Source organism: Suncus etruscus, chromosome 19, assembly GCF_024139225.1.
Source record: "Suncus etruscus isolate mSunEtr1 chromosome 19, mSunEtr1.pri.cur, whole genome shotgun sequence".
Taxonomy (NCBI): domain Eukaryota; kingdom Metazoa; phylum Chordata; class Mammalia; order Eulipotyphla; family Soricidae; genus Suncus; species Suncus etruscus.
This window is the reverse complement of record NC_064866.1, coordinates 1,782,681-1,793,428: the sequence shown is the minus strand read 5'-3', so window position 1 is coordinate 1,793,428 and position 10,748 is coordinate 1,782,681. Positions and strand designations below refer to the sequence as shown.

The following is a 10,748-nucleotide window of genomic DNA, read 5'->3' as shown; positions in this document are numbered from 1 at the left end:
CTTTCTTTTTCTTTTTTTTTTTTCAGGAGCAATTTCTGAGTGCAGAGCCAGGAGTAACCCCTGAGCATCACCGGGTGTGACCACAGTCGTGGGGGTCACGAGTACAGCCACCTACACTGCAGTTCTCATTTCCACCAGGAACACCCCAGATCTCCCCCAGGATGAGTCATTGCACTCTCCACAGACTAAATCACCCCTCTTGAAAGCCACTCACTCCACTCCCTCCCAGCATTGTCGCGGGTCTGCCAGGCAAGATGCCACCACTTCGCAGCTGAGGTGTCTTTTGAGGTGCCATCCATTCAGATGTTCTAAACGGGGCGACCTCTTTGTCAGAGCTGTGGCTGCTAAAATATGATTTATTTTTATTTTTAAATTATTTTGGGGCCACGCCCGGTGACGCTCAGGGGTTCCTCCTGGCTGTGCTCAGAAATCACTCCTGGCTCAGGTGCATGGCAATACAAGAGGAGCCCGTGGGTAAAGGAGGGAAAAGGCGGGACATGATACAGGCAGCCTCCACCTCCAAGGCCTGGAGGACAACTGCGACCAACTGGCCCCCTGCTCAGCCTAAGTGAAAAAGCAGGTGGACAGACTGTTCCTGAGGTCCTCTAGTGGGGGACAAGGGAATGCTTTTGATTTTGTTTGATTTTGTTTTGGAGCCATACATGATGATGCTCAGGGGTTACTCCTGGCTAGATGCTCAGAAATCGCTCCTGGCTCGAGGGACCCTATGGGACATCGGGGATCGAACCAGGTCCATCCTGGGTCAGCTGTGTGAAAGGCAAATGCCCTACTACTATGCTATGGGGGATGCATTTGACTGGCATGTGATTGATCAACTCTCTTCAGGCCCCAATAACTAACACGGGGAGCTCATCCCAGCACAGAGCACCACCGAGTGTGGCCCCAAGGACCCAAGGACCTCGGGAAGGAATATTCCTCCGGAGACAAGGCCACAAAACCCCACTTGCCTATGAGACTCATGATTTGTGATTGCCACAAGCCCTAGTGGAAAATCCGTGGCTGATTATTCTCTTTCTCTCTCCTTTATCTATTTATCTTCTAGTTCTATTTCTGTGGAAATAAGTTTTTCTCCCCCTTGTGCTGTGGACCCAGGAGGAAGCTCAGAACACGAACACCAGGTGGTCCTGTGGCCTTGGCTAAATCCAGTGGGTGCCTCGAGGGTAGCTCGCTTCCATTCATGGGCCTGAGAGGGAACTGACTGAAGGCGCTAGTGGGGAGACAGGCCTTCAGCAGGGGGCTGAAGAGCCCCACTTTCTGAGTCACAGCCAAGCATGAGGGTCTGCTTAGTCTGAGTCACATCTGCTAAAGCCAACAGAGTCCAAGGCAGCACCAAAGCCAAGCTCATGGACACAGACCTGCTTGCTTCTGAAGGATCCTGCAAGGCAGAAGTGGTGCCATGAAGTCAGAAATGTGTCTTTCTCCGCCCAAAGAAAAATATCCAAGCAGGGCTGGTGCGGTGGCGCAAGTGGTAGGACGTTTGCCTTGCATGTACTGTCTTAGGACGGACCATGGTTTGATCCCATATGGTCCCCAAGCCAGGAGCAATTTCTGAGCGCCTAGCCAGGAGGAACCCCTGAGCATCACTGGGTGGGACCCAAAAACAAACAAACAAATCCAGCCAATCTTTGGAGTCCTTCAGAACTCTTCTGCCATGTGCAAGAGTTGGAAGGACAGGGGCCGGGCGGTGGCGCTAAAGGTAAGGTGCCTGCCTTACCTGTGCTAGCCTAGGACGGACCTCAGTTTGATCCCCCGGCGTCCCATATGGTCCCCCAAGCCAGGAGCGACTTCTGAGCACATAGCCAGGAGTAACCCCTGAGCGTCACCGGGTGTGGCCCAAAAACCAAAAAAAAAAAAAAAAAAAAAAAAGAGTTGGAAGGACAGAGACTGGCTGGAGAGCTCGAAGCATGGAGGAAAAGGGCACCTCTTCTTCCAGAAGCAATGGAACCCTCCTTTCCCCACTGGCCATTCCAAGGACACAGAAAAGGCCTCTGTAGTGTGTGCGCTACAGTGTGGGGTGCATAGCCAGCAGGCTTGTTTCCACTCTAGTATCTCTATAGGCCCTTGGCCTACTCCCTCCCTTTCTGATGTTGCTCCCTGGCTCCTCAGAGCTCTCTGCCTGCCCAGACATGCCAGACAGACTCTGGGCCTCTCTTCGCAGTCCCCAGTTCCCAAAATAGTGTCAAGAGAACAAAACACTTGCACGGATTTCTCTTTGGCTCCCCAGTCTGGCTTTGTTCACACCCCAGCTGAGAGCCAGAGCATCCTCTCACCAGAGAGAAGTAAGGCGCCTCTGCTGGGAAGGGAAAGGGAGGCGTCCACCGTCGAGGCCAGCTAGCTGTGGGGTTCTCAGCAGCCGCCGAGCGTCAAGATTCTGCTAATTAAGTCACTTTCTTCTCTTTCATTAGCTCCATCTGAATCTTATTGGGAAGTTCTGGATCCGTGAAATAGACTGGGATAAAAATTAAAAAAAGAAGCGACTGAAACGAAAGTACAGCAGGAAGGGCACTGGCCTTGCGTGTGACCACCCGGGTTCGATGCCTGGCATCCCATATGGACCCCTGAGCACTGCCCGGAGGAGTAATTCCCAAGTGCAGGGTTGGAGAACAGGGCCCTGAGCACCACCAGGTGGGAGCCCCCTCTCCAGCCCCCTGCCAAAAAATAGAAGCAAAGGGGCCGAAGAGATAGCACGGAGGTAGTGCATTTGCCTTGCAGGCAGCCCATCCGGGACGAACTCGGTTCGATTCCCGGCATCCCATATGGTCCCCCAGCCAGCCAGGGGCTATTTCTGAGCGCAAAGCCAGGAGTAACCCATGAGCGCTGCTGGGTATGGTCCCAAAACCAAGCAATCAGTAATAAATAAAGTTTAAAAAAATATAACTTGCTGTCCCCTGCTCTTTATAAATAAGATGATCAGACCGAGAAAGGGACCCTACCCTACCCTACCCTGCAGGACTGTAACTGGGGCCCATGTCCACGTGGGCTAGGGACATGTTCTGGCTTCTGAGCTGCAGCAGAGACTTTGCAAGCAGGATTTTAAACACTGGTCCTTTCCTCCCAGTACTCCAGGTCTAAGATAAGTGGCCCCATTGCTAGGCCAAGAGTCGCCAGCAAGGCTGGGGGACTCTCAGCTCCTACTCCAGCCCTTCAAGCTCCAGCCCTTCAGCCACTGGGGGCAGAGGCCCATTAGCCTCACCCTGGGAGCCTTTCTGAACTGCACCCCAGTAATGAAATACCCACCTGGGGGAGGAGTTTTGGCATTCTCCAACCCCCAACACACACACACACACACACACACACACACACACACACACACACACACACACACGCATTCCCTAAACATTCCCCTGGTGGTTTTAATGGGCAGCCAGGGTGGAAACTCGGCCTTGAAGATTTCTGCACAAATAGCTGCTAAGAGATCCTAGGGGAATCTCCACAGCCTTCATTCCACCACAGGAGGATGTTTGGCTTCATTGATCATCTTGCACGTCTGTCTGTCCTCATGGGCAGTGAGCAGAGCCCTAGAGCTCCTCGGGTGAAGAGGGGAGGGAATGAAGCTTGGGGTTCCCAGACTGAGCTTAGTCAAATCACTAGTTCGCTGGGACACAAAGATACTCACCAGCAGCAAACTCAGGGATGTTTTCTGGTCGTCTTTGCAGTATTTCTCTGGAAAACATCAAGGAATAAGGGGAAAGAGGGGGTTCTTTGGGGGGGGCCAGGAAGCAGTCAGTCTGGGGGCAACAGCCCACTGAGTTTCTAGCAGCAGGCCCCAAGGCTTTCATCCAGGGAATGCTTTCATGGAACTTAAGCATCAACGTAACAGTCAGATCCTGAGTGGTGGGCGAATCTCTGGAGAAATTTTGGTCCTGAAATGAGGTGAGGAGGACCCCCAAAAGGCTACTGAGCCTGCAGTCCAGGGACGGATCCTGGAGTCACCCCACCTCCTCAGTCCTAGCACCCCTGGAGATGTGAAAATACCACAGAGTATATGATTCATAAAGTCCATTCACAAATATTGTCTCAGTGAAAACACTGTTTTGTTTTGTTTTTGGTGTTTGGATCACACCCAGTGACACTCAGGGGTTACTCCTGGCTCTGAGCTCAGAAATCGCTCCTGGCTTGAGGAACCATATGGGATGTCAGGGATCGAACCAGGCCTGTCCTGGGTCAGCCGCATGCAAGGCAAATGCCCTACCACTGTGCCATCGCTCTGGCCCTGTGGAAACTAGACTTTTTGAAGTTAATTACTAGCTCAAGTTCCTAAATTGAGTCATTCTGTAAGTCATTCTATAAGCTTCCCAAGTGGCCATCCTGGAAACCTTGTGGGCCAAAGATGTTCTGCTTCTCTCATTTATTTTGCTTATAATTTAGCACAAATTCTATCGACTTATTGTACCAGGTAAGAGGGGAGGTTGATTTTGAAACCAAAGATATAAAATAACTGCACCTTGGAGCTGAAAAGGGAGTAAAGTGGGTCAGGTGCTTACCATGTACCAGGCAGAACAGGGTTCAATTCCTGATTCCCCAGTACTACCAGGAGTAATTCCTGAGTGATGATATAGGAACAAAGACCTGGGCTGGAGCACAAGCAGTGGGGCATTTGCGTTACGCGCACTAACCTGGGAACGAACCATGGTTCGATCCCCTAGAGTTCCATATGGTCCCCCAATTCAGAAGCAATTTCTGAGCACATAGCCAGGAGTAACTCCTGAGCATCACCGGGTGTGGCCCAAAAAGAAAAAATAAAAAAATAAATTAAAAAAAGGATAAAGGCCTGAGCACTGCTGATTATGACCCAAAAACCAACCGACCAAACAAATAAACAAAACCCTCACTTCAAAGAAATGACCAAGTTGTCAGATGCCCAAAAGGTCATGTCACTCCCAGGAAATGTTTGATATAAGAGGGGATTAAATTGGGCACCAGGGGGCCAGAGCAATAGCACAGCGGTAGGGTGTTTGCCTTGCACGCGGCTGACGCAGGATAGACCTGGGTTCGATCCCAGCATCTCATATGGTCCCCCAAGTCAGGAGCAATTTCTGAGTGCATCGCCAGGAGTAACCCCTGAGCATCACCAAAATCAAAAATAAAATAAAATAAAAATAAATTGGGCACCAGGAGATCCAAAGAGAATGATTTTTCTTTCCTTTTTCTTTCTTTTTTATTTTCATTTGTGTATTCATTTTGGAACCATATCTGCTGATACTCAGGTCTGAGCACTCAGAGGTGTCACCGGGCAGTGCTCAGGGGATCATCTGGGGGATCAGGAATTGAACTCAGGTTGGCCGTGTGCAAGGCCAATGCCCTCCCAGCTGTACTAAAGTGCAAAACCTCTGGAGTCTCCAAAGGGCTTGCATTCACTGGGACCCTGTGGTCCCACTGGGATGTCAGTAAATGACTGAGGGAGAACAATATTCCAAAACCAGAGAAGCAGGAAGAGCAAAGGGGCTACAGAGCAGGCTTTATCTTCTTCAACTGTCATAACACCAGGAGTGGGTGGGAAATAGTATGACAGTTATGGCTGGCGATAGTAAAAGGTTACTGAACCTTCCATGACCAAACGTTAATTCAAAACCAACTGCATCCCGAATTCAGGTGTTCCTGGCAGCACTCGTCCGCATTGCTTTGCTCAGGCAGAAAGGGGTCATGCTGTCAAGGTTCGTGATTGTGGACACCCACCCTTCTTGTTCCATTCCTTTGGGGGGGGGCTCAGAAATTGCTCCAAGCAGGCTTGAGGGGGATTTCCAGGAATTGAACCAGGTCCCTCCTGGGTCAATCGCATGCAAGGCAAATGCCCCTACGCTGTGCCATCTCTCCAGCCCCTGAAAAGCCATCTCTGATGTGTGGCTAAAACATTCTCCCCTCCTCCTGCATGCATGTGTGGGCGCGCGCGCGCGCGCGCACACACACACACACACACACACACACACACACACACACACACACACACACGTTCGAATTCTTTGTGAATAATGCAAAAAGAAATAAAATTCAACCTTTTAAGAGCTATCCCCAGGAGAGATAGCACAGCTTTAGGACGTTTGCCTTGCAAGCAGCCAACCCAGGACCAATGGTGGTTCGAATTCCGGCATCTTTTATGGTTCCCCGAGCCTGCCAGGAGCAATTTCTGAGCACAGAGCCAGGAGTAACCCCTGAGTGCCGCCAGGTGTGGCCCAAAATCAAAAACAAAAACATGAGCAATCCCCAACCTTCCACTGGAATCCTCCCTCACTTGGATAACCAGCTCCGCAGGAGAGGCACAAATCATCTTTTATTTCCCCCTAGAAGCTAAAACGCTGTCAATGATGGCCTGATTCTTATTGCACACAGGAAAGAGGAACCCTAAACTACCTTTGGCCCAAGCCAAACTCTGCAAGCCCAAATTTCACAGAGGATTTCTTGTATCCTCTTATTCTCAATTTATTTATTCTCTGAGACTCAGCTGCAACTTCGAAAAATGGCTAAAATGGATCAACAGTAGGAGTGGAGAGCAGATAGGGTGCTGGCCTTGCATGTTGACAATCTGGGTTCAACTCCTGGCACCCCAGATGGACCCCTAAGCCCTACCACGATTGGTTCCTGAGCATAGAGCCCTGAGTATCACCAAATAAATAAAATAATAATAATAATAATAATAATAATAATAATAATAAATTGAATTAAACTAAATGAGAAACAGTGAAAAGCAAGGAGGGAGAGGAATACAGTAGCAGGAAAAACTGGGAAACAGATCCCTCAGAGTCAACTTTAAGAAGAGGAGGTCAGGAAGCTCACCACAAAGAGTGATGAGTTTAGTTAGAGAAATAATTACATTTTGAACTGTCCTAATAATGAGAATGTATGAGGGAAATGGAGAGCCTGTTTAGAGTACAGGCAGGGGTCGGGTTGGGAGGAGGGAGACTTGGGACATTGGTGATGGGAACGTTGCACTGGTGATGGGTGGTGTTCTTTACATGACTGAAACCCAATCACAATCATGTATGTAATCAAGGTGTTTAAAAAACAAACAAACAAAAAACAAACCATGTTAGCACCTAAACTGATGCAATGTTGATACAAAAAAAAAAAAAGAAGAGGGTTTTGACCCTGAACCCCAGCTCCTCTGGGGTCCAATACAGATCCAGCTGCAAATCAGGGAAGGGGCTGGATCCTCGTTGGGCAACTTAAGAGGAGAAACTTGGCTGTGGGGACTTAACTTTTCCTTTTTGCTTTGCTTGGTTTCCTTTGGGGCCACACCCAGCTGTGGACTTAGCAACTCCTGGCTCTGCACTCAGCTGTCATGCCTGGTGGGCTCAGGGAGCCAAATGGGATGCCAGTGGAGCAGCAGTCCAGCAGGTAGGGATTCGTCTTGCACGAAGTTTGAGCCCGGTTCAATCCTTGGCATCCCATATGGTCCACCAGGAATGACCCCTGAGTGCAGAGCCAGGAGTGGCTCAAAAACCAAAGCAACAATAACAACAAAAAAGACTAAAGAATGCCCTTCCCTCCCTTCCTCCCTCCCTCCCTCCTTCCTCCTTCCTTCCTCCCTCCCTCCCTCCCTCCCTCCCTTCCTTCCTCCCTCCCTTCCCTCCCTCCCTCCCTTCCTTCCTCCCTCCCTCCCTCCCTTCCTTCCTCCCTCCCTCCCTTCCCTTCCTCCCTCCCTTCCTCCCTCCCCTCCCTCCCTTCCTTCTTTCCTCCCCTCCCTCCCTCCCTTCCTTCCTCCCTTTCTTCCTCCCTCCCTTCCTTCCTCCCTTCCTTTCTTCCTTCCTCCCTTCCTTCCTTCCTCCCTTCCTTTCTTCCTTCCTCCCTTCCTCCCTCCCTCCCTCCTTTCTTTCTTTCTCTCTCTTTCTTTCTTTCTTTCTTTCTTTCTTTCTTTCTTTCTTTCTTTCTTTCTTTCTTTCTTTCTTTCTTTCTTCTTTCTTTCTTTCTTCTTTCTTTCTTTCTTTCTTTCTTTCTCTTTCTTTCTTTCTTTCCTTTTTCCTTTTTCCTTTCCTTTTTCCTTTTTCCTTTTTCCTTTCCTTTTTCCTTTTCTTTTTCCTTTTTTCCTTTCCTTTTTCCTTTTTCCGTTCCTTTTTCCTTTTTCCTTTCCTTTTTCCTTTTTCCTTTTCTTTTTCCTTTTTCCTTTCCTTTTTCCTTTTTCCTTTCCTTTTTCCTTTTTCCTTTCCTTTTTCCTTTCCCCTTTCCTCTTTCCTTTTTCCTTTCCCCTTTCCTTTTTCCTTTCCCCTTTCCTTTTTCCTTTCCCCTTTCCTTTTTTCTTTCCCCTTTCCTTTTTCCTTTCCCCTTTCCTTTTTCCTTTCCCCTTTCCTTTTTCCTTTCCCCTTTCCTTTTTCCTTTCCCCTTTCCTTTCTCCTTTCCCCTTTCCTTTCTCCTTTCCCCTTTCCTTTCTCCTTTCCCCTTTCCTTTCTCCTTTCCCCTTTCCTTTCCCCTTTCCCCTTTCCTTTCCCCTTTCCCCTTTCCTTTCCCCTTTCCCCTTTCCTTTCCCCTTTCCCCTTTCCTTTTCCCTTTCCCCTTTCCTTTCCCCTTTCCCCTTTCCTTTCCCCTTTCCTTTCCCCTTTCCCCTTTCCTTTCCCCTTTCCCCTTTCCTTTCCCCTTTCCCCTTTCCTTTCCCCTTTCCCTTTCCCCTTTCCTTTCCCCTTTCCTTTCCCCTTTCCTTTCCCCTTTCCTTTCCCCTTTCCTTTCCCCTTTCCTTTTCCCTTCCCCTTTCCCTTCCCCTTTCCCTTCCCCTTTCCCTTCCCCTTTCCCCTTTCCTTTCCCCTTTCCTTTCCCCTTTCCTTTCCCCTTTCCTTTCCCCTTTCCTTTCCCCTTTCCTTTCCCCTTTCCCTTCCCCTTTTCCTTCCCCTTTCCCTTCCCCTTTCCCTTCCCCTTTCCCTTTTTCCCTTTCCCTTTTTCCCTTTCCCTTTCCCTTTCCCTTTCCCTTCCCTTCCCTTCCTTTCCTTTCCTTCCTTCCTTCCTTCCTTCCTTCCTTCCTTCCTTCCTTCCTTCCTTCCTTCCTTCCTTCCTTCCTTCTTTCTTTCTTTCTGTCGCTCTGTCTTTCTCTTTCTCTCTTTTTTCTGTCTGTCTCTTTCTCACTCTCTCTGTCTCGGTCTCTCTCTCCTCTCCTCTCTTCTTTTCTTCTTTTTTTTCTTTTCTTCTCTCTCTTTCTTTTTTTTTTTCTTTTCTTCTCTCTCTCTATCTCTTTCTTTCTTTTTTTTTTTTTTTTGCACCAGAGACACAAAAGTCTTCACCAGCTTTGAACTTTGATTCAGGGCAAGGAGAGAGAGAGAGAAAGAAGGGTAAATAATTAATGCAGGGCTGATTCAATATGGTATTGCAGGGTTGAGACCGAGGCAGTGCCCAGAAACAGAAACTATTGCTAGTTCAGGGGCTGGAGAGATAGCACAGTAGTAGGGCATTTGCATCTGATCCAGGACAGATGGTGGTTCGAATCCCAGCATCCCATAGGGTCCCCCGTACCTGCCAGGAGAAATTTCTGAGCACAGAGCCAGGAGTAACCCCTGAGTGTCACCGGGTTTGACAGAAAAATAAATAAATAAATAAAAGTTTTTTTTAAAAAAGAAACTATTGCTAGCTCAGTTTTACCTCCGTCTCTAGCCAACCAGCATCTAAGATGGAGTCTTCTAATCAATGGTGTTCCTGCCTTGAGTTTTTGGCCTTTCCTTCCTTTGGACAGTTTTCCATTCGCACAGCTGCCATACCGAAAGGCACTGGGGGGTAGGGGGAAGTGGTTGGTGAAGACTTAAGACCAGCCTGGAAAACCACCTACCTGAAGAAACCACTTATGAGCAGGTCCACCTCTTTGTGGGTTCTCAGGTACTTCTCGTTAGCGATCCGGGTCTGAATCTGGGGGTGGAGGGTGGGAGGCAAGAGCTAAGGGTCAGGCTGGCTCAAGAGGGCAACTGTGTGGCTAGAGTCCAGCGCCTGGCCTGGCACAAACATCCCACATGGTCTTCCAGCTTCGCCAGGAGTGATCCCTTAGTGCTTGCAGGGCCAGAAATAAGCCCTGGGCATAGTCCGGTGTGGCCCCCAACAAAATGGTGATGATGATGATGATGATGATGATGATGATGATGATGATGATGATGATGATAGGGAAAGAGCAATTTCAGGGGTCAAGGCTGGAAATGTGATTGGCTGTTCAATGGCAAGTCTGCCCATGTCTAACCCAGACCCTCAGATTGGCTTTTTTTCTGCCCTCCTGCAAGTTGTGAGGTGTTTGGAGGCTCCTGGCAACCTAGGGCTGGGCCTTGGGGCCTGGTCCCTTCCTCCTCCCTCACCTCTCAGTCCAGTGCTTCTACCCCGGGGAACCCCAAGAGCTGGAGGCAGACACCCCTCCCCACCCCACTCACCTTGAAGACCCGCAGCTCCTCCAGCTGCTGGCGGCTCAGGGGGACCGGCTCTGCCCTCCGCGCCATCCTGTACCCCGTTGGGTCGTCAAGGCGACGGGCCAGGCCAAGCCAGGCAGGCCCCAGCAGGTCCAACAGGCCCCAACAGGCCTGCCCTAGCATCACTAAGGAGGCCCAACCCTACCCTGGGCAGCCCAGGAACTTGGAGGTAGGCAGGGAAGGCTTGACTTTGGGGAGACCTCCTTCCTTCCCTCCTTCCCGCCATCCTTCTTTCCTTTCTTTCTTCCTTCCATCCTTCCTTCCCTCTGTCTTTCTTTCTTTCTTTCTTCCTTCCTTCCTTCCTTCCTTCCTTCCTTCCTTCCTTCCTTCCTTCCTTCCTTCCTTCCTTCCTTCCTTCCTTCCTTCCTT

At 49.6% G+C, this 10,748-nt stretch overlaps 1 protein-coding gene across 1 annotated transcript; it reads right to left on the bottom strand.

Moving 5' to 3' along the window:
* Window positions 1-1,156: 1,156 nt before the first annotated feature.
* On the bottom strand, window positions 1,157-10,409 carry RIIAD1 (regulatory subunit of type II PKA R-subunit domain containing 1). The gene is made up of 5 exons (XM_049765998.1): window positions 10,344-10,409; window positions 9,761-9,837; window positions 3,638-3,684; window positions 2,292-2,470; window positions 1,157-1,396 (listed from the first exon to the last, which is right to left on the bottom strand). Exons 1-4 carry the CDS (start codon window positions 10,407-10,409, stop codon window positions 2,400-2,402), a joined length of 261 nt encoding a protein of 86 aa, XP_049621955.1. The 3' UTR covers window positions 1,157-1,396; window positions 2,292-2,399.
* Window positions 10,410-10,748: the final 339 nt, after the last annotated feature.

Coding starts and splice junctions, on each gene's coding strand:
- RIIAD1 (XM_049765998.1), bottom strand. CDS start 10,409: ATGGCGCGGAGGGCAGAGCCGGTCCCCCTGAGCCGCCAGCAGCTGGAG. Junction 3,685..9,760: donor CTCATAAGTGGTTTCTTCAG/GTAGGTGGTTTT, acceptor GATGTTTTCCAG/AGAAATACTGCAAAGACGAC. Junction 2,471..3,637: donor CATCCCTGAGTTTGCTGCTG/GTGAGTATCTTT, acceptor TTTTTATCCCAG/TCTATTTCACGGATCCAGAA.